General features: G+C 52.0%; 2 protein-coding genes across 5 annotated transcripts; one reads left to right on the forward strand and one right to left on the reverse strand.

Annotated features, from left to right (window-relative positions):
• Positions 1 to 5064: 5064 nt before the first annotated feature.
• LOC125719084 (SWI/SNF complex subunit SMARCC1-like) lies at positions 5065 to 17687 on the reverse strand. Of its 3 annotated transcripts, none has more exons than XM_048993547.1 (28): positions 17411 to 17687; positions 16061 to 16180; positions 15736 to 15821; positions 15545 to 15626; positions 14966 to 15058; positions 14372 to 14441; positions 14044 to 14113; positions 13468 to 13543; positions 13101 to 13226; positions 12636 to 12730; positions 12381 to 12511; positions 12129 to 12188; positions 11969 to 12006; positions 11734 to 11855; positions 11397 to 11468; positions 11203 to 11316; positions 10972 to 11125; positions 10775 to 10885; positions 10471 to 10530; positions 10070 to 10328; positions 9780 to 9941; positions 8837 to 8901; positions 7969 to 8101; positions 7675 to 7826; positions 7320 to 7454; positions 6550 to 6757; positions 6345 to 6461; positions 5065 to 6258 (listed from the first exon to the last, which is right to left on the reverse strand). In XM_048993547.1, exons 1-28 carry the CDS (start codon positions 17588 to 17590, stop codon positions 6164 to 6166), a joined length of 3186 nt encoding a protein of 1061 aa, XP_048849504.1. In that variant the 5' UTR covers positions 17591 to 17687; the 3' UTR covers positions 5065 to 6163. The 3 variants fall into 3 exon arrangements, with proteins under 3 accessions (XP_048849504.1, XP_048849503.1, XP_048849502.1); XM_048993546.1 differs by having other exon boundaries at positions 8846 to 8901; positions 12636 to 12754; XM_048993545.1 differs by having other exon boundaries at positions 12636 to 12754.
• A 123-nt stretch (positions 17688 to 17810) lies between these two features.
• On the forward strand, positions 17811 to 26108 carry LOC125719085 (KAT8 regulatory NSL complex subunit 1). 2 transcript variants are annotated; one of them, XM_048993549.1, is made up of 12 exons: positions 17811 to 20075; positions 20926 to 21067; positions 21168 to 21265; positions 22020 to 22161; positions 22461 to 22614; positions 23069 to 23257; positions 23342 to 23454; positions 23938 to 24065; positions 24350 to 24467; positions 24832 to 24935; positions 25019 to 25166; positions 25250 to 26108. In XM_048993549.1, exons 1-12 carry the CDS (start codon positions 18547 to 18549, stop codon positions 25517 to 25519), a joined length of 3135 nt encoding a protein of 1044 aa, XP_048849506.1. In that variant the 5' UTR covers positions 17811 to 18546; the 3' UTR covers positions 25520 to 26108. The 2 variants fall into 2 exon arrangements, with proteins under 2 accessions (XP_048849506.1, XP_048849505.1); XM_048993548.1 differs by having other exon boundaries at positions 17812 to 20075; positions 25247 to 26108.
• Positions 26109 to 27374: the final 1266 nt, after the last annotated feature.

The raw sequence follows: 27374 nt of genomic DNA on the forward strand, positions 1-27374 counted from the left end.
CTAACTATGATGCTTGTACTGGTGAAAAAACTCGAGTAATCCTGGGTGGTATCAATTACAGTTGTAAGGAAAGGAGGAAAGGAGGTGGTAGTGGGTCGTGTAGTAGTAGTAGTAGTAGTAGAAGGATGGGAGGTGATAGTGGGCTGTGTAGTAGTAGAAAGAAGATGACCACAGGGGGTGGTAATGGGTCGTGTAGTAGTAGAAGGATGGGAGGTGGTAGTGGGCTGTGTAGGAGTAGTAGTAGTAGTAATAGAAGGATGGGAGGTGGTAGTGGGCTGTGTAGGAGTAGTAGTAGTAGTAGTAGTAGAAGGATGGGAGGTGGTAGTGGGCTGTGTAGTAGTTGTTGTCACTGGTACAGGAACTGGGTCTGGAGCTGGCAGATCTATACAGAGCAAAGAAAGTTCAGGGTTAGAAACAAAAATACAGACAAATAGCATCTCAGTCATTCACTGCTATTAATCCAGCAATTTCAGTATGAGAGATATAAATTCGGGGGCGGCATGGTGGTGCAGTGGTTAGCACTGTCGCCTCACACCTCTGGGACCCGGGTTCGAGTCTCCGCCTGGGTCCCATGTGTGCGGAGTTTGCATGTTCTCCTCGTGGGGTTTCCTCCGGGTACTCCGGTTTCCCCCCGCAGTCCAAAAACATGCTGAGGCTAATTGGAGTTGCTGAATTGCCCGTAGGTGTGCATGTGTGAGTGAATGGTGTGTGAGTGTGCCCTGCGATGGGCTGGCCCCCCATCCTGGGTTGTTCCCTGCCTCGTGCCCATTGATTCCGGGATAGGCTCCGGACCCCCCGCGACCCAATAGGATAAGCGGTTTGGAAAATGGATGGATGGATGGATGGATGGAGATATAAATTCATATTAAATGGGCAGAATACAAATGAAGTCTTACTCATTGTATATGTCGGGTCCACATCGAGACTGGTTTGAAGTTCAGGACCAGAGATTAATGCGTTACAAAACGTATACTTGATAATGTCACCATTGATCATGTTGGTGCTGAACACCAGCATGGAATTTGTGATCACTGATCCATTGCTGGAAATAGAACAAAGAGAAGAAATTACATTTTGTTGGATATTTATACTTTGTCACGTTTTTTTTCTTGTCCGTATCCAGTTCCGATCACTCAGGCTGGTGCCCACTTTCTACTAGTAAAAATATATACATTTCCGACCTAGCAGATCAGTCCATATAGCAGGACAATGGGTAGAGTGTGGATGTTCTTGTCCCTAATGCTATACTGGGCTTTCTTCCATTTACAGCAATAATTAATAATTAGAGACCATGGTCAGGGTAAGCGGATATAAAATTGATGCATATAGAAAATAAGAACAAAAGCAAAATTCAGTGAAGTAATTATAGCAGGGGTTTACTAAAATGTTCATGTAGGCTATAGTGAATAAAATGTATCTACTATGACACTATGAAAATAAAGAGTATAGTGACATCGTCACGCCTACCTGCCCCTCCTGTTTTTTCCCTAGTGTGCCACTAACGAGCCACACCTGTTCAGCGTTTATCTTCACTCTCATTCCTACCCTTGCGTTACCCACTCCAGCTGCCTCTCGTTTGCTCTCTCGTTAGTCTTGGTATAAAAGTGCTTCCCAGTCCTGTGTTCCCCAGTGCTGTTTTTCAAGTTGTACTCTAATGTTGCCTCTCTTGTTTGCCTGTGTGTTCTTCCTGGTTTGTGATTCCCCTGCAATCCAACCGCATTCGTCCCTGTTCCCTTTTTCGTAATAAAACCCATTTGTTTGCTCCGCCTCTTGCTCCCGCATCCTTCGTCCCGCAATGCGCAGCAGACATAGTGACATAATTAAGTGAGACATACCTGAAGGCTATATCTGAAACACCTTCGTAAGTAGTAAAGGTGGAGCATCCCGAACAGCCAAAGATCTGTTGCAACTGAAACATAACAAAGAGACTGGTTTTCATTTACTGGTTTGGATCAGACTACTGGCACTTTCAATACAAAACTGTACTCATATGTAAGCTATTGAAGAAGACTAGCTGTATTTATTCACAAAACAATTTGATTGAATGTGTTATTTTGTAATTTCTCTATGTCTGTAACTGATCTCAAGGACTAAATTAGATTCTTACCAAATTTATAACGTCTTCTGAGAGCTTCACGTAATCATCTGAGTTGTGGTCGTCAAGTGATGGGCTGTAGATGCGGTTGGTGATCTTCATAGAGAGCACAAAAGCCAAAGATCCTCCATTTTCTTGAGTCTGGATGGGAATTCTGGAGCTTGCAGGTTGAAGACGACGTTCTGGGAGGCCCTCTGCTGACAGAAGGTAGATTATGGGTTAATGGAAAGGTGTCACAGTACATAGACCTACGTCACTGCAGCTCTGACTTTGACGTCTGTCATGCTCTATTTCACTCATATTCATTTCATAAATAGGTTCTTGACCTGGTCGCACTTCTTTTGCAGTTGAAACCTTGATTCCAAAAATACCATCTTGGTGGTGTAACATCTTCAAACCTGCCATTCATATTGTTGTGTTTATATTAATAAAATATATTAAAATACTGTATAATAATGGACTGGAATCTATGTAGGGTCTGACTGCTGCCTTCTGTGTGGCTTTTGCATTTCTCTCCCCGTGTTGCCTGGGGATTCTCACAGTTCACAGAAATGCGTTTTCTTTAACTGGCACCGGCTGCCGGACACTGGCTCCAGGAGACCCTGACAAGGGTAAGTGGTTAGAAGGTGTATGGCTGGGACAGAAATAACGGATGGATGCGAAGAAGCACCTAATGTCCTTCTGCGGAGTAACTACCTGCGTTTTACTGCATATCTGCAGTCATCATCAGTTTACTTCACCTCCTTACCTCAGTCCTCAGGTTCCATATAAGGATATATCTGTCACTCAAGCAGAGATACACGCGCATATGTTTGAGCAGCAAACAAACAGTCCGCGGAGCCCTCAGACCTTAGTAGGTCTCAGTTTGACAGAAATGACTTCTTACCTGTGAACGCAAAGGTCAGACAAAGTATAATCCCCAGAGAAACCAGCGGCTGTCGTGTCATTGTGACTCCCTGCCGGCGTGCAGAACGACCTGTAAAGATAATGGTATTCTGCCTTTTAAATGAAATAAAAGCTTTAAAAAGGTCGGGGTTATACGCAATGTCAGTTTACTGCGGACTGACTGGAGGAGTCGTGGCGATTTCTTATATTCCTGGGCTAATCAGATACATTTGGACGCCCCCGCACCATAATCTTACCCTTTGAGTTTACATTACTATTGTGTCAAAATTATCTCAGCATTTGTTGATTTTTTATTTATCTCGTTTTCAGTTGTGACCATTCAGGGGGCTACTTCCTGTTCCCAATGTCAGTACATGAGGTGACATTAATCCCAGTATTTTGGGCCAAGGGGATTCTGGGACTCATATCATTTTAACATCCTGTTGTATTCCCAAAATTTTCTTAACACCTGTCCCACACTGACCGGATGAAGAGAGGATATTTATAAAATGCACAAGTAGAGACTGGTTAGTTCTGGAGTTCCATAGATCCAAAATTGTACACGAGTAAAGAAACAGTCAGCATTTCATGTGCACAGGACAAAAGGGTGATAGTCCTTATCTAGCTCCGTTAAAGGTAATATTTATGTTTTTAAGATTTGATTTTGGTTTTCAGCGTTTGATGACGCTTTAACGCTTATCAAAGCGAGAAATAACCCTTTGCTGCTTTCCTTGAAACCAGAATAGAAAAGAATGTATGATACGTGTTTCTCGATTTTCTTACCTGACTTTCATTGTAGTCAGGGATGCTGCTGGAGAGTCCAGCCCCTCGTATCATATTGGGCCCCCAACCCATTTTCTGAAACTGTTTGTTTTATTCAGGGATGCAGGGGATCCAGAGTCTGTCCTGGAGGCTATGGGCGCAGGGCAGGGAACAACCCAGGGTGGGGCACCAACCCATTGCAGGACATGTTCACACACCATTCGCAATAATGGGAAATTTGACCATTTCTGTTGGCCTCGGACTGTGGTGGGAAACCAGAGTACCCAGAGGAAGCCGCGACCCGGGGAGGACATTCAAACTCCACACACCTGGAGCCACGACAGAGACTTGAATGCAGGTCCCAGAGGTGTGAGGTAACCACTGCACCTCAGTGCTGGCCTTGCAGGCCTTAACCCTGTCATAACTTTCCCCCCTTTATTTCACACCTGATTGTGCTGCTGGGAAATAAGCCCTGTTTTGGCACTGGACCAAAGATATATTAGATATATTGTCAAAAGCAAACAGATTGCATTGTGCTGAACAGATAAACCAAAAGTGGGAACAAGTGAGGCTTAGATACTTAAAATGATTTCTATTATGGTGCGTTCTATGTCACTCTCAATGGGAACGAGAGTAATGACAGGAAAGTGGGTCAGATTGTCAGCTGACTGTAATCTCGCCTGTCAGCGGGTTGGATGTAAGCTGCACTGAAGGTGAACCCGTTTGAGCACTGGGTGGGCCCAAGTGCACGGTCATGGCTTTATCTGCAAAATGCAATTGACAATAAGTCATTTAAACATGAAGTCTGGCAGAAAATGCTTAGATAAAATTAAGGAAAATAATGCAAGAAGCGAAAAACGTCGACGTATAAATGGTGTTTGTCAAAGTCCAAGTTCACAGGTTCTCGTGCTGAGGAGATGGACGTCCTCCATACGGACGTCCAATAACCTGGGACTTCTGAGCTCCGAAGGGAAAAGTTTCACCTCAAACTGGGGACTAGACCCCCAAGCTAAAAAGCCCAGTCAGCTTGTTTTATATCAGGGAAAAGAGCAAGATGACAGTAGGCCCATGAACCCTGGCAGCGAGCGGATTCCAGCCAGCTGTGAGGGGATCAGGCAGAGATCTGCTAGCAGTTACATCTTTAGTTCTGATGCCGCCAACTTTTTGACTAAAACCTAAATATCGGGCAGCAATTTTGACCAAGATTGACACATGAGACAGATGCTAATATGGTGATTTTTAGCGAACATTGTCCAACACATTATCGATGTAACGCAGACTTGTAGTCTCAGTATCAGTTTAAGTAAAGACATGCACATAGGTCAGTTAATATAAAACGTTTATTCAACAGTGCCAGTCTCGGTACCAATTTAACATCGAACTACAAACACTGAACGAACCAACAAATGAGACATTGCTTAAAAAAACAACAATAACCATAATAATAAAATACAGCACATGGAAATAAAAAGCACTTGGCCTATGCAGGTCAGGATCCCATGACAGTAACCTCTAAAGGGCAGGACATTGGTAGCTCTTCGTTGTGAGGGGGGGGGGGGTGTAAATCAGCTCACATGGCAGTGAGAAAATCACGATGGTGGCCACCCCACTACACACAATGCCACCCACTACAATCTCACTTAGGAAACACACTGTAATCCAATGGAATTGTGGGATTAATGGTGGGATTACAGAGGAAAAATTCTCACTATTGCCTGTGCTTTAAGGGCAATGGCAACTACTCCAGTTTAGAGGTAGGCTAAGAGACAGTCCAACACATAAATCAATTTGGGATTCAGAGGCTAAGAGGCCCACAGCCCTGAAGACACGCGTTTGGTCCAAATGCTTCAGTGACACGGCATCCTGCAGGGGGCAGGACGGGTTTGTGGTCCACACATCCCAACAGCAGGAGCGGGGGCCCCTCAGACACTAACAGCTGCAGGGACAGCAGAGTGACCTCGCCACCTGAAGGCACCAAAAGGCCCTCACCAGCAGAGGGCGCCCTCGAGTAGCCAACGGTGGGATTCAGAGGTAGATGCTCAGTGAGGAAGGCCACGAGGACTGGGGGGAGGACAACGTGCAAGCACACACATGGAAAAACTCGGGAAAATGTGGTGAGAAAAGAATACAGAGAATAAGCGAGAGGCCACAGCCACGAAGGCTGGCTAGCAAGGGGAGAGAGCTCATGCCCGTTTCCCAGGTACCCAAAATACAGGTGTACCGAGTAAAGCACAGGTGTCTGGTGAGGACAGGACAGAGGACCTGCCATGTGGCCTCGCGGCTGCCCCTAGTGGTGGGAATGCGCCAATTAATGTCCTTTGGAGCTTGTGTGTGTGTGTGTGTGTGTGTGTGTGTGTTTAGGGGAAGTGTGGTTCGGTGTATTATTATTATTATTATTATTCTTTTCATGAGGTCCAAGGCTCAATTTTCTGCTTGCACACGAGCTGCCCCAGTTACTGGTGGTCCCACGGGGCCAGAGGACATCCCATCAGGCTGTGCAGGGGGAGGGGCTGGGTCTGTGGGGGCAAGTGAGCAGGTCAAAGGTCAATGTCTTATTTCGCCCAGTACTGCACCTTTCACGTGGAGAAGGTGGGCTACTCACACATGCCATTGGGGGCTCCTGGGTGCATGGCACCCATCATGGGGGGCATGTTGGATGGTGGAGGGGCTCCAGGCATCATGCGGCCTGGCAAAGGCTGACCGGGCCCCCCCATGGCACCTACAAGAGAGTGGGGGAAGTCATTCGGAAGAGAGCGGAGACGATACGCTCGCTAAACGTGGCCGACCTACTTCGGCCCGGCCCTCACCTGTCTGTGGAGGGTGGTGGGACCCCATGGGGTGATGCATGGGGTTGTAGCCCTGGGGTGGGGCCCCATGCATACCAGCAGGGGGGCCGTGGTGGCCAGCAGCCTTCTGCTGGTCAATCTGCTGACGTGCCTTCATCTCCGCATACTTCAGCTGCTCCATGTGGAAGGCCTGTCGCTCTGACAGCAGCTGCTGCCTCTGCTGCTCCAGCTGTGTTCCGGGAGGAGGGTGGAGTCAAGAGTGTGAAGGGGGTGGGGTTATGAAGAAAGAGGCGTGGTTATGGAAAAGGAGGGGTCAGGGACAACTAGGTACTCATGGACCGACTCAAATCCATAATCACTGAGCTCTGTGGATTCGATCAGTGATTAATAATCTGCCCGTCAGAGGAAGACCTGCACGAGCACCTGTGTGCTCCTGGGCCCTGGAATGCAAGCCCAAGGATGTGATGCTGGACTGACCACTGGTTTACAGGCAAGTTACTGATACAAACTCACAAGCAACAAGGACCATAGCAAGCTGTCTGTTGAACAGGAGATACCAGGAGCCTGCAGAGAGGCCCTCACTGTACTGAGCCTCTGAAGCACAGCTTACTCTGTGTAGTGGTTTGATTCGTCTCTGGATCAAGGCCGCTTGCCCCCCCCCCCCGCAGGCTGCCCCGCCCCCCCCCCCCCCCCCGCAGGCTGCCCCCCCCCCCCCCACAGGCTGCCCCGCCCCCCATCCCCCCCCAGGCTGCCCCGCCCCCCCGCAGGCTGCCCCGGCCCCCCACACCCACCGCTTCCTTCTCACGGTCCATGATGGTCTCAAGCTCCTCAAAGTGCCTCAGCTTGATCTCCAGCTTCTTCATCTGAGTTTCCACCAGCAGGGCCACCAGAGATTTGATCTTCCGCTCTTCCACGGCAGCCAGGTGCTGGGGGAGGGGAGGGGGGGGGGGGAGCGGATCAGACGAGACCAGCGACCTGCCGAACTGGGCAACTCACTGAACCCATAAACCACCCGGACCAACCACAGCACAATAGAACCAGTAATAAAAGCAGCACATACAAGTAACTTGGTTACCACAAAGACACCTAAAAGGCAATAAAAAAAGTACTTTGCTGGTTCTGACCCGGCCCAGCTGGAGGTCTCACCTTGGCCTTGGTGGCTGCAGAGGCCAGGGCGGCGGCGGCTGCGGTGGCGATGTTCCTCTCGCTTACTTCAGGGTCCGCCTTCCTCACACCATCCTCGCCCTCCGGCTCCTTGGAAGCGTCTCCAACCTCCATACTCTCCTCCTTGTCCTTGTCTGGGAATAGCGGCAAGGCCACATCAGGGCCCACAGAACCTTTACAGCTGCTAGCAGAATCCCGGCCACACCCATTTAGAAAATCTGTCCAATCAGATGTAAAAGCCAGACACAGGGTATATATACTGTGCACTATACAAACCTGTCTTGCTTTCCTCCGTCCCCTCGCCATCCTCCTGTTTGTCTGCCGCCTCGCTCTTCATCTTCTCGCCCTCAGGGGGGCGCTCTGCAGATTCGCCTGGCTTGTCAGCCTCCTCTTTGTCCTTGTCCTCGCCCTGAAGGAAGTTACACAAGTGAGGAGGGCCCCACGGACACAGAGATACGGGACAGCCCTAGCGAGGAGGGCCCCACGAACACAGAGATACGGGACAGCCCTAGCGAGGAGGGCCCCACGGACACAGAGATACGGGACAGCCCTATCGAGGAGGGCCCCACGGACACAGAGATACGGGACAGCCCTAGCGAGGAGGGCCCCACGGACACAGAGATACGGGACAGCCCTAGCGAGGAGGGCCCCACGGACACAGAGATACGGGACAGCCCTATCGAGGAGGGCCCCACGGACACAGAGATACGGGACAGCCCTAGCGAGGAGGGCCCCACGGACACAGAGATACAGGACAGCCCTATCGAGGAGGGCCCCACGGACACAGAGATACGGGACAGCCCTATCGAGGAGGGCCCCACGGACACAGAGATACGGGACAGCCCTAGGGAGGAGGGCCCCACGGACACAGAGATACGGGACAGCCCTAGCGAGGAGGGCCCCACGGACACAGAGATACGGGACAGCCCTAGCGAGGAGGGCCCCACGGACACAGAGATACGGGACAGCCCTAGCGAGGAGGGCCCCACGGACACAGAGATACGGGACAGCCCTAGCGAGGAGGGCCCCACGGACACAGAGATACGGGACAGCCCTAGCGAGGAGGGGCCCACAGACACAGAGATACAGGACAGCCCTAGCGAGGACGGCCCCATGGACACAGAGATACGGAACAGCCTCTGACCTGTGTTACCTTTTCAGTCTGCTGGGCTTCAGCATCTGTCTCCATCTTCTCAGCATCTGCTCCTTCTGAAAAGGCAGCGTGAGGTTAACAGAGTGAGTGCTAGACCTTTAATCTTTAATCCACCAGCGTCATCCTAGTAACCAGGGAGAGCAACCATCCTAGGTCATACACTAATATGGTTTGCAAGTTTAATGAATAGGATTCTCTTTGTTAATTAAATTATGACTTAAATCCACAAAAAGGAGCAAGTCCCTGGTCACAAATAATCTACACACGAAGGAACATAACCAAACCGATTCAACCTACAAGTAGCCCTGTAGACAGGCCTACAGGGATTACATGCATCCATTATACAGTAGGCTGGCTGGAGGCAGCAAAAGGTTGGGTGAAAGATGAATGGCCATAATGATGGGTGGAAGACCAGAAGGAAGATGCACACCCTGGACCCAGTGCCCTGAGAATCGCCCCTCTCACACAGCTCACACAATGGTCCCCATTTCCTGACGGCACAAACAGCTGACGGGATGTTTCACCGAGGATGAGGCACCGTCAGAGAGGTTCCCACGGTGCGTGAGGCCCTAAGGCTGTACTGGGGGTCTCAGTAACTGCACAAGTGTCTGTCCTGTTCTGCGGCACTTTGCCGGCGCTGTGGTCCTACAGCAGACAGGCTCACGGAGGCTCGGGTTCTGCACGTCTTGCGCCATTAGTCTGCCACAGGCGCTCTAATCCAACCTTGTTAAGGCAGCCTGACCCCCCCCCATACACACACACAGTAGCCTTTGATGTGTTACCATGGGGAGCGGTCAGTCATTAGGCTTCATCCCTACCATTATGGTCTCCGTGGCTGGGCTGCTGCTGCCCCCTGCTGGACATGCACCGAACAGCACAGCACACTCACATCCCCCGAAAAGCGTAGCCCCCGGAAGCTGCGCGCTGAGCGTACCCGGCTTTTCAGGCTCGTCGGGGGCCGTGCCAGCGATGCCGCTGCTCTCCAGCCCGAAGGCGGGCTCCAGCTTGCCCGTGCTCCGCACCGACTCCTGCACTTTCTTCACGTGGGCCTCCACCAGTTCGGAGGGGACCTCCTCCCTGACCCGGGAGAACTCCTCTGCGAAGGGAACAAGCACCGGGTCAGCCGGCACCCACACACCCGCGATAGGACCACAAGGGCCGTAACACCAGAGCTCGCCAGCAGGTGGCACCAGACACCACACACACACCGACACCGACACCCACCCAGGGCAGCCTTTGCCGCCGCCGCGGCGACCCGGGGGTCCACCACGGACGCCAGGAAGGCCACGGTGCTCATGACGGGGTTCCCCGACTGGCTGAAGGGCACGGGCTGGTAGGCCAGCGGGCCCAGCGAGGCGTCCGAGTTCTCCAGGTACGGGTCCTCGATGGGCAGCCGCAGGAAATGCAGGATGCACTCGTCCTGCGTGCGGCTCCCCACGTGCTCCGACACCTTGTTCCAGTCATCCTTGTACATCTCCAGGGCCTGTGGAAGGGTGGGGCATGATGGGAAATGGAGTTCCATCAAAACAGCTAATGGCAGGGAACAGCTCTAAACAGCAGGAAAACTACGAATAACGTGAAAATGGCTCCCCAGTCAGGGATGGTAGTGCAACTGTGCTGCTCACCTCCAGCAGCAGGAGGGTCTCCTGCTCTGTCCACTCCCGCCCAGCACTGGCACCTTTGCTCTGCAGGGGGGAAGAGAGACGAGGTTCAGCAGGACTATGTTGTGAAACATTTGGCCCTCTGTCAAATCTATTCTGAATTTAGAGTGAGTTTGGCTGAGCCCAAGTCTATCACGACTCTCTTTGTTTATTTCAACAGTTGACTGACAGCTATCGAGTTGATTTACTATAGAAAACCTGGGTTTCCCTATTCAAACAAAAGGACACTAATGATGCACCCCCTGCTGTCTGTTGAGGGGAAACGCACCTTGGGGTTTTTCCGGGCGTAGATGTCAGTACGCAGTCCAAAGTTCTGCAGGTCCGTTGGCTTCTCCTTGGTCTTCTCTGGGAAGCTGAGCATCTGCTGCGAGGCCGGGATCTGGGGAGGGTAGGAGGGCACACGCATCAGGGCGGAAATTCAGACAGTTAGCGACTGTTCCGTGTGCCTCCGTGTCCAGTGTGTACCTGGGAAGGCCGATGGAGGAGGGGCACCAAACCCGAGGGGGTGTCCGCCAGCACGTTGAAGTGGGGGGTGGGCGGAGGGCCCATGGGGAGGGGTCGGCTCTCTGCGTCCACCTGGTAGTTCACCAGCCCCCACTGCTCCAGAAATGCATGTACTCTGGGTGGAGGAATCACATGGTGGTCATGCGAGAAGGAAATGCCTGATACCCATCATGCACTGCTCTGGGCCCTCACCTCATGATAGCGCACACGTCTCCGGTCAAGTTCCTGCGGCAGGAGGTGGAGGTGAGGTACTCCTGAGGGTTCAGGCGGTAGGTGTCAATCATGAAGTTACGATAAGCCAGGTATCTGAAGCGGGAAACAGGAGGCATCAGTGTGCGGCTGGCAGGGGACAGACAGACGGAAACCGAACTGAACCTCGCACTCACATCTCTGGAGTCTTGGACTTGTTCTTGCCGTTGAAGAACTCGGGGAGGGCACGCCTCTCGATTTCATGGATGCTGGAGGACAGAGAGAAATGTAGTTTGTGTCCCACAATGCACCTGCTTGTGTCATCAGTGCTGCCTCTCCACAGAGCCTCCTGAACACCAGGAGGCCTCCTCATGAAGTCAAAACAGGACACCCCCACCTCCAGGTCAGACAATGAGCTTAGTCCACAAAGCACAGACAACGGGGGGAGGCTGCAGAATGCAGACCATCGGGTCTAAGAGAATACAGCAGCGGGGCGCAGGGTGCCCTCTTTGGCAACTGGGAAACGGCCCTCACCAGTTGTAGTCGAACCATGCCGCGTAGCTGGGAATGATGATGTGGTGGGTCTGTTCCGTCACATTGTCCTCGCCCGAGTCCAGCAGCCGGTTCATCTCCATCTTCCCAGGCTCCTCGTCGTCCTACAGCGGAGGACGGTAGGAATGACAGGTCACAGTAAGCCTACATCACCCCCCCCCCCACCTATCCTCACACGTTTGATACAGTCTGCATTAGGAATAAGGAGCCAGCTTACCTTCCCCCCAGTGAGCAAGGAGTCATCCTCCTGTTCGTCTGAAAAATGTGGGCGGTTTCCATCATTACGCGTAATACAATGGGTATCAAGCGAGCTGCATGACCGCAAATGCCTTCTCCGCCAATGGGGCTAGATGGCCAGTAGGGGGCGCCGCACTTACCCAGGTCTGTCATGGTGCCGCCCTTCACTGGCGTGTTCTCGCTGTCCTTCTTCAGATTCACTGCAGAGACCAAGCAAAATGAGGGGCTCATTACGTTTCGTCACGCTAGTGAGGACTACAGTGGGCACTAAGCAGGAAGATGAGGGTAAGGGCAGGAACACACAGCTAGACTGAAATAACTCTGAGTATCGAACCCGAACCCAGCTTGACAACCATGTCGCACAGTACCCACGTTGTGAGCAGGAGGCTCACCGTTCTTGGGCAGGATGACCTCCTCCATGTTAGGGACGGGGGTGGGGTCCTCCATGTCTTTAGTCAGGTCCTCCTCTGGCTCCTCCTCCTCCCCTCGGTGGCCTCTGCGCTTGTAGTACTGCCCAGGGGTCCTGTATATCAACACACACCACTGTTTCGGTCATATTTTTAAGCCGCAAAATCTGAGACTAGAACCTACAACGTACACGTAGCCTCTGCCTGTATCTGCCAGCAGAGGGCAGTAGTGGGACATACCCCTTCTTGTTCCCCTTCTTGCGGGATTCAGCAGGCGTGGCCTGGGGCGACGGAGACCGCCTCCTCTTCTTGCTGCTGCCGGCCGCCTTGCGGTCCTTGCGATCAGGTGTACGGGAAGACTGATCAGATGCCGGGGGTGTGGGGTGGAGGATGAGAGAAAAGCGCGGCGATGAGCGATGGGGTGGAGCTGGGCGGGGGGGGGGGGGGGGGGGGGGCGGGGGAGGAGCGAGCGAGCGAGCGGGCGGGCGAGGACGAGCACAGCGGAGGCGGTGGGAGGTGAGGAGGAGCCTGGACTGAAATGGCTGACAGCGATGGGACGGACATCGGCGCCGTGAAGACAAGGAGGGATGAAACGGAGAGCAGATGCAGAAGCACGCCCCCTGGTGGCGTGAGAGGGCTCAACAGGGAACCACTTCGCCCAGCACAGATGGGGTCTGGGATCCCCAGGCCAGAAATGGGACGTACCTCTTCCTCACGTGGGAAGATGCGTTGGCGTGAGCTCACAGGCTTCTTGCTGTCATCCAGCTCATAATCTTCCTCGTTCATCCACTCATTGAAGGCATCAGTGTCAAGGACCCACCTGGCATGAACCTGGAAAAGGTCAGAGATCGAGTAGCCAATCAGGATGTGGGGGGAGACATGGGACCTGCTGTCACGCTCAGCGGGACACAGAGACCACAGCCCGTGGATACGCCTCTGATCCATGACTCTGACCAATTACGGGGCTTTAGTCATCATCACTGTCTGCCAGGTGTTTGAACAAGACGCAAGTTTTGTCGGGATGTCAAGCCGCTTTCTAAAGTGCAGGGGCTAGCAGGCAAAGCGCTCTGACCTTCCAGGGCTTCTCGGCGCTCGGTGGGTCTTCCACATCGGCCTCCACGTCGCTGGAGGACACCCACGTGTCATAGCTACGTGCAGAACACAAAATGGGGCAGGGAAGTCACACTCATGGGGCAGCCGACTCTGCCATTCATACGGCATGGGCTTCATTTACATACTTTCACTAAAGCCCCAAGCCACCTGCCCTTACCCGCAGTGGGGGGGGGATCTCCAGGTCTGTGCCTGTACCCAGAGGATCACCGGTCTGTATACCATGGCCGGCAGCATGGTATCAAAGCCCTGAACCCTGAACAGAGAAATCCCCACCTCTGCCATAGATTTTGTATGTCACCTGTCGTGTGTGTGTGTGTGTGTGTGTGTGTGTGTGTGTGTGTGTGTGTGTGTGTGTGTGTGTGTGTGTGTGTGTGTGTGTGTGTGTGTGTGTGTGTGTGTGTGTGTGTCTCCCTCTCACCTGTCACCAACCCCCCTTCCCCAGGTGTGTGACACACCCCCCCCCCCCCCCCACCTGTCAGTGAACATCCCCCCCCTCCCGCCGGTGTGTGAGATTCTCTTTCTCCCTCTCTCTCACCTGTCAGGGAACATCCCCCAGTGCACCAGCACCTGCTTGTCTTTACGCATGACAGGACGCAGCCACTCCTCTGGAAGGGAGAGAGGAACTTGATCAGCGTCAGCTGACAACGTGGCGGGGGGCCACAGCGTATAGGCTGACGAGGCGTCGCGGCGCAGGGTTACCGCGTACTGACAACCAAGAGCGACACGGCTTACGTCAGGCTGACGGCACACGGTGACCCCAGCCATCCTGGCCTCTCCCGTAAACGCTTCAAACAGGCAAGGGGCATCCCTCTAGGTAGGGGCACCCCTTCCCTGGACCCCCCCCTCAGTTCAGCAGCACTGACCTTCGTCGAGGGAAGCAGGAGAGGGATAAATGACATGCGTGGATTTGGCCTTTTCCTCTGTGATTGAGCCCTGGGACACAAAGGCAGGATGATTAACCAAAGACAGGTAGAAACCTATTATTATTATTATTATTATTATTATTATTATTATTATTATTATTATTATTACAACAAAAACAATTTGGGAGGGAAATCTAGTGGGACAGAAAGGTCTCCTGCTCACAGCAGAGTTCAATTCTTCAACCAGAGGAGGTTTAACAGCAAGGATTTCGCCGGAAGTCAAAAGAATTCAAGGGAAATTTTCACAAAACCTTAAAGAAGCGTTTCCAGACATCTCAAAGCCTGAGTCACAACTATATTTAGTCTATCTAATTATCCGCAGATCTATGAAATAGTGAAAAGGACAGATGGCTTACGCTTTCTAGCCAATTAGATTATTATGATGTTAAAGACCTTCATCCTAAATTTGGGGCAGAGCTCTTCGACACAGAACACTGATATTCCAGTAGGGCGGAAAATGGCTGACAGCTTGTGACAGGCACCCGCTGTGCCGGAATCCGCCCGGATGCCCCCTGATCCGCTGGGACCACCAACCTGGTGTCTCTTGATGATGTCTCTGAGCTTAGCCGCCTGCTTCTGCTCGATGTCCGGGGTCAGGAACACAACAGGCCGTGTCAGACAGTTGTTCTGAAAGCACATTTGGGGTGGGGGTTTACGACCTAGTGTTTTAATGTGTTTCTGGGACATTCTAACTGTTTCTTCTGAGCACTTATCCTCGATGAATATGGAAACATACAGCACACACATCCATCTTCCAGCCCCTTATCCATTACAGGATCACAGGCAGCCGGGAACCTGTTCCAAGCAGACATGGCAGGGAAACAACCCGCGCATGATGTCAGCCCATTGCAGGGCACACGCACTCACAATGACAGAGCAATCTATCAACTGCAGTGAACATAACTGCATGTGGAGTGGGATTCAAACCCACAACTATAGAGATGTGAGGCAAACCCACTGAGATGCCCTGACTTTAGTAAGACTATGTGAGGTGGATTACAGAACTACAGAGCGATATTGTCCTATATTTAAAAGGTAGTCTGTCACAGCTCTGAATATTACCCCACATCATGGTACAAGTCAGCAGGCTGTTTAACAGGAAGAAGATCAAACCTGCACGAGGGCTTTCTCCACGGTCATGAACATCTCCACGTTCCTGTCCATCCTGGAAGGGTTCTGAAAGTCAAACCTGCGCCTAGACGGAGTGGGGGTGCAGTCGGTTACGGACACTCGCCACCGCGCCCCACCCCCAGAGCCATTCCACAGTCCCCCCCCCCCGGCCCCCCGCCCCCGACACCACTTACCAGCCTTGCTCACTCTTGAACTTGTAAACGGAGCCCAGGATGTGACACAGTGCACCTCCAGGTTTGAAGTCCAGGAAACACTTATTCTGATGACAGAACAAGGCAGGAAATGTGTGACACACAGTATAACACTCTTAGCCAACATACACCAGCATAATACACACATGGTACACATCATATTGGGTCTCCAATCCAAATCAATCCAATTATGTTCTAAATACTTCTGCCTTTCCTGGAAAATGGTGTGTGTGTGTGTGTGTGTGTGTGAGAGAGAGAGAGAGAGAGAGAGAGAGGCCAGGGAAAAGGAGGTAGACTAATTACTCACGGGCAGTTTGGTGAGGGCGGGGTTGTTCATCTTCCTCCCAAACGCATCCTCCTGAAACTGCAGCAACTGCATGACCAAGCCAGCCAGTGACTTGTTGGAGGGGGAGTCCGTCTGGACATACTGAGGACAGGGACATAGGAACACATCGGTAAAAACATGGTACACAACTATACACTATCTGAACAGAACCATTAAATACAGGTTAATTGCTCTCTGGTCCAGATTTGTGCGAAATGCGGAAGAATCCATGTTTTTTTTTTTTTTTTTTTTTTTTTTTAAGTTTTAATGGGAATCACTGATTTCCCCCCCCCCAATCAATCCGACACAAAAAACTACCAAAGCACGAGCAGTTTTGTATATTTCCTATATAAGGAAGTTAACAAAAAACGTCCCGGCATATTTCGTGTTTTACGCGAGTTTAAAAAACAAAAAAATCAGACAGTGATGAAGAAGAGTCAGGTCGGACTCCCCCAGACAGTGATGAAGAAGAGTCAGGTCGGACTCCCCCAGACAGTGATGAAGAAGAGTCAGGTCGGACTCCCCCAGACAGTGATGAAGAACATCTGCGTGTCGGAGCCCCGCCCACTCGCTGTCATGATGAAAGGACTGGCGGGTAAACACTTAAAATCCTCTTATGCCTTTACTTGTATCTTTAAAATCAATTTAACTAAATGGCATCTAGATCTATTTACGTGTTGTATCTGTTGAAACACAAAATGTTTTCCCTTTTTAGGGATTCGTATTAAGCCCCCATTCCGGCAGGGCTAACGCCGACCGAAATGACTGAAACCCAGGGGCCTTCAGAATTGGAGTCCGTGTCACACTCACCGATCCGCCCAGACTAGGAGCTCAAATCACCCACTAAATCTCATCCCATGTCTTGCTCCCCTCATCCGCCGTCAGGGAAAAATCTCCATCCAACAACAAACACCGGAGCGGCGGCGCAGCGCCCACAGCGGCCAGATCCCTTTGTTCTCAGCACCGGAACAAATAAGAGATCAGGAGCCGCCTGCAGCTTCTGTCCGTATTCCGCCGGGAAAAACTGCACGTCCGGGTTCTGCTGCGACAAGCTGGGGAGGTTTCGGGCCGAACCGCCCATTCGTTAAGGTTCCCATTTAAAAAGTCGCCTCTTGTTTACGGCCTGGCTCCGTATTGTCTGCAGACGGCCCCGAAGGCTAAAGCTAACCTATACTACAGCGGTTGTTAAACGGCTGAGCGGTGCGTCTACTGGAGAGACGATCACGCAGCGATTTAACGGATAAACCGACTGATATCCAGCTAGTTACCAGGTTACAAAATAACGGAGAAGAGGACCCTTAGCCCTGTAGCTGGTTAGCCACTAGCACTAACCTTTTTGTAATGCTTCATAATCCACTGGCGCACCGCGTCCATCTGAAACACCGTGTCTGAACTCTCCCAAAACTTCGCCGACGGGCCGCCGTCTTTCTTCTTGCCGATCGACGCGCCCCCGCCCGCCTGGCCAGTCGTCGGACCGCCGGTAACCGTTCCTCCAGTAGCCGCTGCCGCCATCGTATCCAACAGTCGTCACGGTCTTTCTTACCGGATAAAGCGGTGGACAGATCCTTACTTACGCCGCCCGAAGCATCACCCTGCGCGGCTTTGGAAATCTCGCGATATGGCGCTGTGCTGATGGGAAATGTAGGTTTTCGCAACAGAGTTTACTAATCCGCATTAGACATTAAAATACCTAAGTACGTATAAGCATTCCTTTAAATTAATGCAATTATTCAACAATTCGCAATATTTATATTATAATAATAGGCAATGGAATAAGGTGCCTTTTTTTCCACCCCCAGTTGGATAAAGGCTCCACCCCCGCGACCCTGCATGACCCGGTTAAGCAGATGGATGGATGGATGGATGGATGTACTGTACATACTTGGGCTCGGAGCTTCTCGTTCACATAAGAAAAAATTTATTGGGCTTCACATTATTTATTGATTATACATCTGCCAGAATAATATACAGACAATACTTACACAACTTTATTTTAGGCAACGTTACAGACATATGTCGTGTAATAGACGTGCACTATCTTGTATACTAAATATGGTACAATTAATTGCAGTTGAAGTTCTAATTTGAACAGCATTTGTTATATATTGTGTACGTGTTAAGACCAGAACCAAAGTGAAAACATGAGAGTCGTAGCTCGTCAATTAACAGCGCAGCTCAGTAATAATACAGCAATGCATTCTTGATGCACTGAATGGAGTTTGATAAACTATTGATAAGACTGAGATAAAAAGATGAACTATTAATGCAATCTAAAAATACGACGAATCACATTTGAGAACCGGCTATTGCGAAGCGCCTGCGCAACGCTCGCTGGGAGATAAAGAAATTGAAGGGTAGCTTAAAGGGGAGAGAGAATGGAGGAAGACGCTGCAGTCTGTAAAGCAAGGTGGTGGCGATGAAGCCCCAGCGTCTTCCCTGCTTGAAAATGCGAAAGAAGCGCCGCGGCGATGCGTTATCCAGATCATTTTAACTGGCTTGAAATGAGCAGCGGTGAGTCAGGTGTGGGAGGCGGGGCGGCGGGCGCTTTGCACGGCGCCCAGCTCTGCAGCGGGGGAGGAGGCTGCGGCGCCGTGCTCGGTTATGACGGCGCCTTTGCTACGCTGGCGTCCGCCACTACAGCGGCTCCGGGGCTGCACTCCAATGGAGCGGCTCGCATGCGCGGCGACTGGATCGACGCGTCCCACGCTGAATCTGCCTCATCAACCCGGGGAAACGACGGCAGGCTGGTGGACGAAGCGACCGGCAGCGGATGGGACCGCGGGCGTCCGGGAAAATACATGATAGAGGGTGCTGGCAACGGGGAAGGCGATCGTCTGAAGAACGCCGGCGGCATTAATATTGATTACAGACCCAGCCGCTCCCAACTCGGGGGCGGGCGGAGAGGTTTTATGGATGCTGCCTTGCGGAGGGCTGGGTACACCAGAGGCGAGCTACAACTGTGCGATCGGAGGAGCGGCGGGGAGCGTCTGTCCCCCGAGGACGATCGGTTGGATAAGCGCCGGGCGAGCAGTTTGAAGAGGGCGGCTAAGAGGGTGTGCTTGGGACGGGCGGAGGAGAGCGTGCACTGCGGCACCGCGGGCTCTAAGGACGCCGGGGCCGCATGGACCTGCGCTTCGCTCAGGCTCGCCCCCGGCGATGACCATGACTGCAAGCCCGTTAAAAATCAGCGCCAGTCACATGTGCGGCACGGTGGGGGCGGCCGTCCGCGTTTGTCCGGCCGCGTCCAGTTGGGTGACCCAGTAAAGAGGACTTTGCTGTATCGACCTGCTGCGACAGGGTCCGGCTCCGCTGATGACATTAGCGGGACAGATGGGCGGACGGTCGGCACTGCCAAAGGCCGGGTGAGACTATACACGATGCCCTCCTTTGTTGCTGCCGCGGGTGCGAACGGCGTCACGCATTGGGCGCCAGGCGGCGTTCATCATGCCCTCTCCTGGGTGCATCGCCCAGCAGGGGACCCGGAGCTGCAGGATGCCGGTGTGCAATGCAGACCTGCCCAAGGTGTAGCCCAGCAGAGCATTCATCTGCCAAGAGAGCAAGCGTTAGAAGCAGACGAGGCGGCGTTACTGTGCAACGGAAAATGCAAGAGGTCTGGCTGCGCGACTCCTACGGGGAAGATCGAGTGCGGACGGACCGCACGCTACAGGGCGGTGGTGGAAGCGGGGGCCGGCGAAGCGCGACGCCGCCTTGTCCGACTGGAGGAGCGCACGGAGAGACTGCAGCGCCGTCTACGTGTGGTGCAGGTGAAGCAGGTGGAGAGGCACGTAGTGCAGCAGCTGCAGGGGCTGCTGGGGGTCGCCAGCCAGCAAGGAGAATGGAGCTGGACGGGCTCGTCGCCAGGCAGCTCCGGCGAGCTGAGCAGATTGGCCCGGAGCTGCAACCAAGCCCTACGCACAGCCGAGGGCGGCCTGGACTCCGACCACACGGCCAGCAGCTCCGGCGGGGAGAGCGAGGCAGATGAGAGGCCGGAGCACTTGTGAGTCCCCTCAACGACCTGCTGTCTGCACCCCAGGAGCAACAGGATATAAAGCAGCTGCTTTTGACAAAAAGGTCCAAGAAGGGATCTGCTTGTCTTCATACTGTATATAGAAGCACATTAACCAGATCCGAGCAGCTTTCCGCGAGGAATTAGTTCAAATTAGCTTCAGTTAAAATGTAGCTTTAAAACTGGGCAAAATGTGAATTAATCAAGTCTAGCTTGCATATATAATGTACACTGATGTAGTTAATGTGAATTCCCTGGCTGGACTTGGTGATGCTTCCAGGCTTATTCCCAGGGAGGTGTTATGAGCTGCTCCCCGTAAAACCAGGGGAAGTTCTTACTCGCTGCAGGTGTCCAGCAAGCATCTGTGACAGCCTCAGGTCTGCCCCTGTTGGACAGGGGGAGAGCTGCAACCTAATGCCCACATGTTCGGCTAGAGGTTGCGTTTGATTTTGTTTTGTGTGTCTGATTCCCCTGATGGAAACTAATGCAAATTTATTTATGATTGCAGCTGTGGTACGTGTTTAATTTCATTTAATTTGCGGGGTGGGGGATATTCTTATGATCATGAGTATTTTATGTGGTCACATTGTTTAAATCTCTTTGCAATTTAAAAAAAGAACTTTTAACTGTCATGGTTCACATTTTAGACTCATCACTGACAGTCTGGCCTGTTAAATCACAGCTGCCCAGTTCAGAGTGGATGAAACCCAGCTAATCGATGCCTCAATTTGTCTTTCCACGGAATTATGGGATGTGGGGGAGGAGCTACAGGCAGCAGGTTGCCTAGGGGCCCCGAGACATCGTGTGGCTAATCTGTCAAATGTGCTGTTGCTGAATGCAGGCAGGATACCCCTGAATGGGGATGGGTTCAGGAGAGGGCGTGGCTTGGCAGCCGGTGGGCGTGGCTACAGGCGCAGGTGTCGGAACTAGAGTACCGGATTCGTGGCTTGTCGGACCTCTACGCCCACTTGAGGCAGGGCAAGGTACAATGTCCCACCGAGGGCTATTTGCTTGTCAGTCTAGTGTGGTACATCAGGGTGTTAAATCACTGGCACTGCAGTGCTTGACCTGTTTGTCTCCCAGGGTAGGGGAGTCCACCAGCCCACAGACTGCCTGCCTCCCGTGGAGGCCCCCCAAGAGGAAGCCCAGTTCCTCCTTTCTACAAGCAGTGGCCGCAACAGGTCAGTGAAAAGCAGTGCTCTCTAACAAATGGCCACTAGAGGGTGCCACCAGGGAGTAGCTGGTGCTGTCTGAGTGCTGTCACTTTGAGGAACAGTCATCATGCACTAGATTAACGTCAGATTCTTTAACAAATTTAGCATGTGTAGTTTGTCTCTTCCACTTTGCCTCTCTGCTGTGCTCGATATCTGCGAAAAGATCACAATCTATGTAAATTGGCTTCTGATTATTTTTCTGTACATTATACATCCAAATAGACTTTGCTCTCAGTTAGCGTTTAACTGCTTTTGATTAATTTCATTAAGCTGCTGCATGATATGTCTGCCTCGGTCCAAAATGGAAGCCTGTCCTGAGACCGGAAGGAGTGACTGCCAGGTCACAGTGTTGGTTTGGCAGACATGAATAAATTACTGATGACTTGTCTTTTTGGTTCGTGATGGTTTGAGAACGATCGCCGTCTTATGGGTGCTGTGAGAAATTGCAGACACTCGTGTTTAATGGCTCCGCTCAGTGTAGTGCCTCCCATCGTTAGCACCTCCTCCAGTGAGATCCCAGCTTATTGGGATTGACCAATGGATGTCTCTCTCATTCTGTATTCCTGTCTGTTTTGATCCAGTCATTCTTCAGAAATGTCCTTGGCCATTTTTTTGGGTTCACATTACAAAATGGATGGTGAATGTCACCTGGTGACAGTGTGTGGATGCTGGAGGACATCCTTCCTGTTTTGGTATGTAAAGGTCTCTCTCTTTCCTGTAGTGCTGTGGCACCATGCCTGAACTCTGGGACAGAGGAGCCCGCTGCCCCCCAGCTGACGTCAGCAGCCCGCGTTCGAGCCTTGCCCAGCCGGCGTCGCTGCCGGCTGGTTTTCCCGGGGAACATCTCTGCGCTTGCAACCAAGGTGACGGAGTGGCTCAGAGGAAACGTTCGAAAAATTCCCTTCCAGCCTTAAATAAATAGTAAATATATTAAATAATTACCAGAGTGCACATACTCTCACACTGTGGGCAGTTTAGAGCCTTCGGAGTGCTGGAGGAAACAGGAGTGTCCTGGGGAAATCCGTACAATGCAGGGAGAGCACCCTAACTCCAGAGATAGGAGGCGGGATTCGAACCCACAACCCTTGAAGTGTGAGTCAACCTGCTGAGGAACCATGCACCCCATCATAATAGTAGGTGTCTCTCTCCTCCCCATCCCAAGGCGGTGAGTGTGCAGTGCTGGTGTGCTCCCCCTTTGGTCTGCATTCTGTGCACCAGAGGCCTGACCCCCTCCCCCTTCATGAAGGATGCCCCTCCACGGGGCCGCGCCGCCCAGCTGGACCTCAGCCTGCACCCCGTCCTGTCTCTGCCCTCCGGTGAGAGTGCCAGCCCTCCCCCATGGTTCCGTTCTGCGTCCTTATAGGCTGGGAGCGCACAGGGGCACTTAAGTGGCGACTGGTGACGGACAGCCATGTCTCGACGTTCCGGAGCGATTCTTCATCAGGGTGGCCTAGTTAGTGGTCCGTCGTGACCCCCGGTGCCCGAATCTTAAAATAGTGCTTTGTTTTTTTCCCCCCGATGTCTTAAACCATTAATTCCGGCAGAGTAAATGAACGTTTGTGTTTGTTTACCGTGAAAATGATTCGATGTAGACCGTTTAACGTGGAATTTGTCATTTGTTAATAGGACTTAAATTTCTTTAAGTTTAAACAGGCATCATACAGACGATATAGGGGTGCATTGATTAGGTTTTTGTAATGAGTATGTGTGCACGCCCAATAATTTGAAACAATCTGATTAATTCAGACCGTGTGTGTGTGTGTCACGCAGATGTCCATCTGGGCCTGCAGTCTGCAGCTCTTCTACGTTTTGTCAGAACTTCCCGTGGAGCCATTCGGCCAATCAGCAGGCAGCCTCCTCCTTCCCGGCTGGCCGGGCAGGGCAAGGGCTCCTATAGGCTGAATCACCCCAAGAGAGGGGGTCTGTGTCCCCAGCCACGCCCCCTGCTGCATAGCACCGGTGAGATCCTGCTGCTGCCCCATCTCCTCTGTCCGCCACACGCAGAGAGCTATGAGAGTGTGTGTGTCTCTCGTCCCTCCGTAGACGGTGCCAGTGACAGGACAGTGAGAGGCTTGGTCTGGTCCTCCCATCGGCTGCCTCCCACAGACCTCCACTTTCATCCCCCCACCCCTCCGGCCCCCGACACCCCTTCACAGGTGAGCCACGAGCAGCAGAACACGCTTCCCTGGCTTCCACTGTAGTTTCTTTAAATATCCAGTAGATGGCAGTGTTTCCCTATCACACTGGTATCGGCATAATCCCTATACAGGGCAGTGGCCACTGCTTTAAGTACATGTGGGGACAGAGTATGTGAATCTGTGGGATTTGGAGGAAGCGCGGGAATCCTTGTGATGTGCATGTTGAAAGGTGCTGGTTTTAGGGCCCCCATTTCTCCTCCCCTGTCGGCAGCAGTCTTTCATTTGGCTAAAATCCATCCATCCATCTTCTGACTGCTTATCTTGCTCGGGGTCATGGTGGGGGGGGCTTCTGATGTCCTTTTCTTCCAAAAACATTTCAGTTTGACAGCTCATTGTTTTCACAGGAGCAATTCAGTCCAAGTGCTCCAAAGTACAGCCGTGTCACAGTTTGGGGGGTGGACATTCCCTCCTCCCCCCCCCCCCCCTCTCTCTCTCACTCAGCCCCTGCGCCGGCGGGGGGGTCAGAGCTCCTTCGACATCGACAACCTGGTGATGCCCCTGGGATTGACAGGCCTGGGGGGCGGAGTCAGGGTGCAGAGACTGCAGTACAAGGAGATCCTCACTCCCAGGTCGCTGTCTCACACACGCTAAGGGGGTGTTTTTGTTAAATGAATGCAGATTCCAAAGACCTCAGCAGTCAGTGCCAGGATAGAGCAATTGGATAATAATAATACAACAATCCCCGAAAGTCCGCATATGAGTAGTTAATACACACATGAAGAGTGGACACCCACCAACACATAATGGGGGCTGTGTCAGAATTCCAGTTCAGGTTATTAGTCGCATGACTCACTACAGCGATATGGAAGCCCCAACCTCCAGCCTCACACCCTGCCTCTGCTTTCGGCCTTAGCTGGAGGGAGCTGGCTTCTCAGGGTTTGCTGTCGTCGTCGGCCGACTCCGGCCTCCACCCTGTGCCTGATGACACGGCCTGCGGATCGACCTCCGCGAATGAGCAGGAGCAGGAGGAGGTGAGCCGCTGTCTCTCAGCAGGGGCGCAGTCTGTTCTTTCCAGGGATACCGACTGTCCATATGTAAGCGTGTCTGCGTTTCCCTTCTTTCCGAGTTGCCGGTAAGGCTGCTGCATGTGTGAATATCAGGATGTATGACGTTTTAAACAAGACAGAAATGCTTTTGAAAGGACTTTAAGATTCGAGGGATGTCGGGATCTGAATCTAACATGTCAGCTTGTGTTGTTTTTATAAATTGACAAAAAAACTGAACATTACAACAAATTCTGAGCTGGGATACGCAGTTTGATATTTGAGACTCCAGTGGGCCTCAGACTGTCAGACATCACCGCAGGCTTCAGGCTGTGCCGTCCGGATCTCACAGGAGGAAGACGTCTCCGATGCGGCGTTCCGGAGCCGGCACGCCCAGTGGGAATGTCGGGAGAAAGGACGCTGGGGTCGTGGGGCCCACCGCCGTCGCAGGGGCCGGTGAGTTTGGGGATGGGGGGAGTCTCAGGTGTCCGTCTTACAGGATCTGAACATTTATTATTGGAATGAACCCCCTCCCACAGGTCTCTCTGTCGCCGAGGCGGGAAGCTGCCCCCCATGACACAGCTTAGACTCGGTCACCCTCCTGAGTGGGGGTCCCAGCGGTGGGAGCCCCCCAGAGGAGCACAGAATATTCCCATGCTGGAGGAGGACGAGTGGATGTGTGATGCGGTAGGGTGGGTGGGGGGGGCACATCCATGCACAGGCAGGTCCGCTAGATGAGCGTAACCGTATCCCCTGTGTATCCGCAGCAGGCGGTGTCGCCATGGGAACGCCGGTCATTCCCTTTGTCGGAGTCGGAGCTGTGGCGGATGCGGGAGGAAGAGGAGGATGCAGGGGAAGGGCCCTCCGAGGCCCTCGAGGACCTCGTCACCGCCGGCGCCCGCAGTCACAGCACCGACTCGGGCATTTCTGTGGGCAGCCTGGAGTTCTCTCCCGTTACCCCGTGGCCCCCTCACCCCCCCAGTAACTCAGGGTACCCCTCCCCTCTCCACTCCACACAATGGTCAGGTAGAGGGAGATAGCGACTGCACCTGCCTGCTATTCAAAGCCCCCCCCCCTCCCCATACACACATACTTGAGGCTTTCAGCTCTATGGTGCAAGCAGATACACAGGGACAATTCTCAGCCCCCCCCCCCAGCCCCCTTCTTATTCCACAGCTCTGCAGGAAGTGTGTCACAGGCTGGCAGGAAGTGTCCCCCTCAGGTGCGGATGACTTCATTTTCTTTCCTGTGGCTTTTGTTACTCCGATTCTAAGCCTGTCTGAAATGTGTTTGTTTCACTACATTAGTGTCGCCTCACCCCTAAGCCCCTGTCGCTGAACCTGCAGTCACCGTACAATAATGCAATATTTTGAATTTGTGGATTACTTTGCATGGGAAAGTGTGACTGTGTTGTGATTTGATTATTTTATTTTTTTTGGGGGGTGGGGGGGGATTGTTCTGTGGGGTGACCTGTGACCCCATGTATGTGTATGTGAAGAGAGGGTCATTTGAATAAACTCACAGAATTTTTGCTGGGGAAAAAATGCACTATTAAAACAAAATAAAATTTAAATGGAAGCTTCACTTGCAGAGAAGCAAAGCATATACAATAAAAGGATTTCAGTGGAAGTATTTCGTATTTCTTCTTATTGGGAACCGGGCAGACGAATGGATGGGGAATTTTTATTCAGTCAGACAAAAACCCGTTACGCTGACCTCGTGGGGACATTATTTGGTCTGGTATTCTATTTCGCTACTTATGGTTAAGGTGAGGGCTGGATAGGTGTTTAGGTTGTCATGTTGGGATTAGGGTTACACCCACAAAGATTTGGATACCCAATGTGTTGGGGGGGGGGGGGGCAGTGCTGTTGTGGTTAAAAACGGTGGGAACTATACATGCCAGCGGATGTGTTGTGGTGGTTATTATGAGCCAAATTAGGAGTCGGGGGCTACTTGTGTAGTTTTCTAAGGTCAGTCTTTATTACAACTTCAAAGTTACAACCAAGACTGGACACCCTGCAGAGTGCCTCCCATATCAAGGTGATTTTTATCCACTTTTCATATGTCTTATCAAGATGTTCGTCACAAGGTGTCCCAAGCATCATCTTTCTGGTCCAATTGCAATCATTGTGCTCCTTTACTGGGCCTCAGGTATTCTGCCCCTCAGTCTCTCTCCGACCAGTCCCAGTCTTTTGGGGTCCAGTTACTTCCCCACCCCGATATGATGAAGCTGTCGATCATTTCTGTTTTCGGTTAAAGTTTCCAGAAAGCACAATCATAGCAAGATGGCCTCCACCCATGGTCTATATTCTTGGCCCATAACTGGCCAAGGACATTGCAGGAGAGAACCGTGAGAACGCAGGTGTCTTCTACGGTAATGACCAGTGTCAATCTTGTTTCAGCCAGCCAGTTCAGTACTCTGGGGCTGTGACTCTTTAAACCAGGGGTCTCCAACTCCGGTCCTGCAGAGCTACTATCCAGTAGGTATTCTGTCCCACTTCGCTACTGATGAGCCACACCTGTTCCTGGTATTTACCTGAGAGCAGGTGCGATTCATCAGAAGCCACGTAGGATAGAAAACCTACTGGACGGTAGCCCTCCAGGACCGGAGTTGGAGACCCGGTGCAGGCTACAGTACTGAATGATAACTAATGTTAGCTTAGTAACTGAAAAATAAAGCAGCACTCGGTCTGTTTACCATTTCACCCTCCGCCCATGGTTTTTTGGGACGGTTTGCGATTCTTGCGAAATGTAGTCTGACCTTCAACGCTCTGCATACACCCTGCAGGGTTTGTCATTCATTTGCTTATAAAATCTCGTAAACCACAGACAGCGGGTTCGTTTATAGCAGATGTTAGCCTAGGAAAAAAGGCGGAGGACTTCTCACCATAAAAG

This window comes from Brienomyrus brachyistius, chromosome 23 (genome assembly GCF_023856365.1).
Source record: "Brienomyrus brachyistius isolate T26 chromosome 23, BBRACH_0.4, whole genome shotgun sequence".
NCBI classification, from domain to species: domain Eukaryota; kingdom Metazoa; phylum Chordata; class Actinopteri; order Osteoglossiformes; family Mormyridae; genus Brienomyrus; species Brienomyrus brachyistius.

Coding starts and splice junctions, on each gene's coding strand:
- LOC125719084 (XM_048993545.1), bottom strand. CDS start 17,590: ATGGCGGCAGCGGCTACTGGAGGAACGGTTACCGGCGGTCCGACGACT. Junction 16,181..17,410: donor TTATGAAGCATTACAAAAAG/GTTAGTGCTAGT, acceptor CCCTGTCCTCAG/TATGTCCAGACGGACTCCCC. Junction 7,455..7,674: donor CTGCAGCCACCAAGGCCAAG/GTGAGACCTCCA, acceptor CCCCTCCCCCAG/CACCTGGCTGCCGTGGAAGA.
- LOC125719085 (XM_048993548.1), top strand. CDS start 18,547: ATGCGTTATCCAGATCATTTTAACTGGCTTGAAATGAGCAGCGGTGAG. Junction 21,068..21,167: donor CCCACTTGAGGCAGGGCAAG/GTACAATGTCCC, acceptor TTTGTCTCCCAG/GGTAGGGGAGTCCACCAGCC. Junction 24,468..24,831: donor ATGAGCAGGAGCAGGAGGAG/GTGAGCCGCTGT, acceptor CGGATCTCACAG/GAGGAAGACGTCTCCGATGC.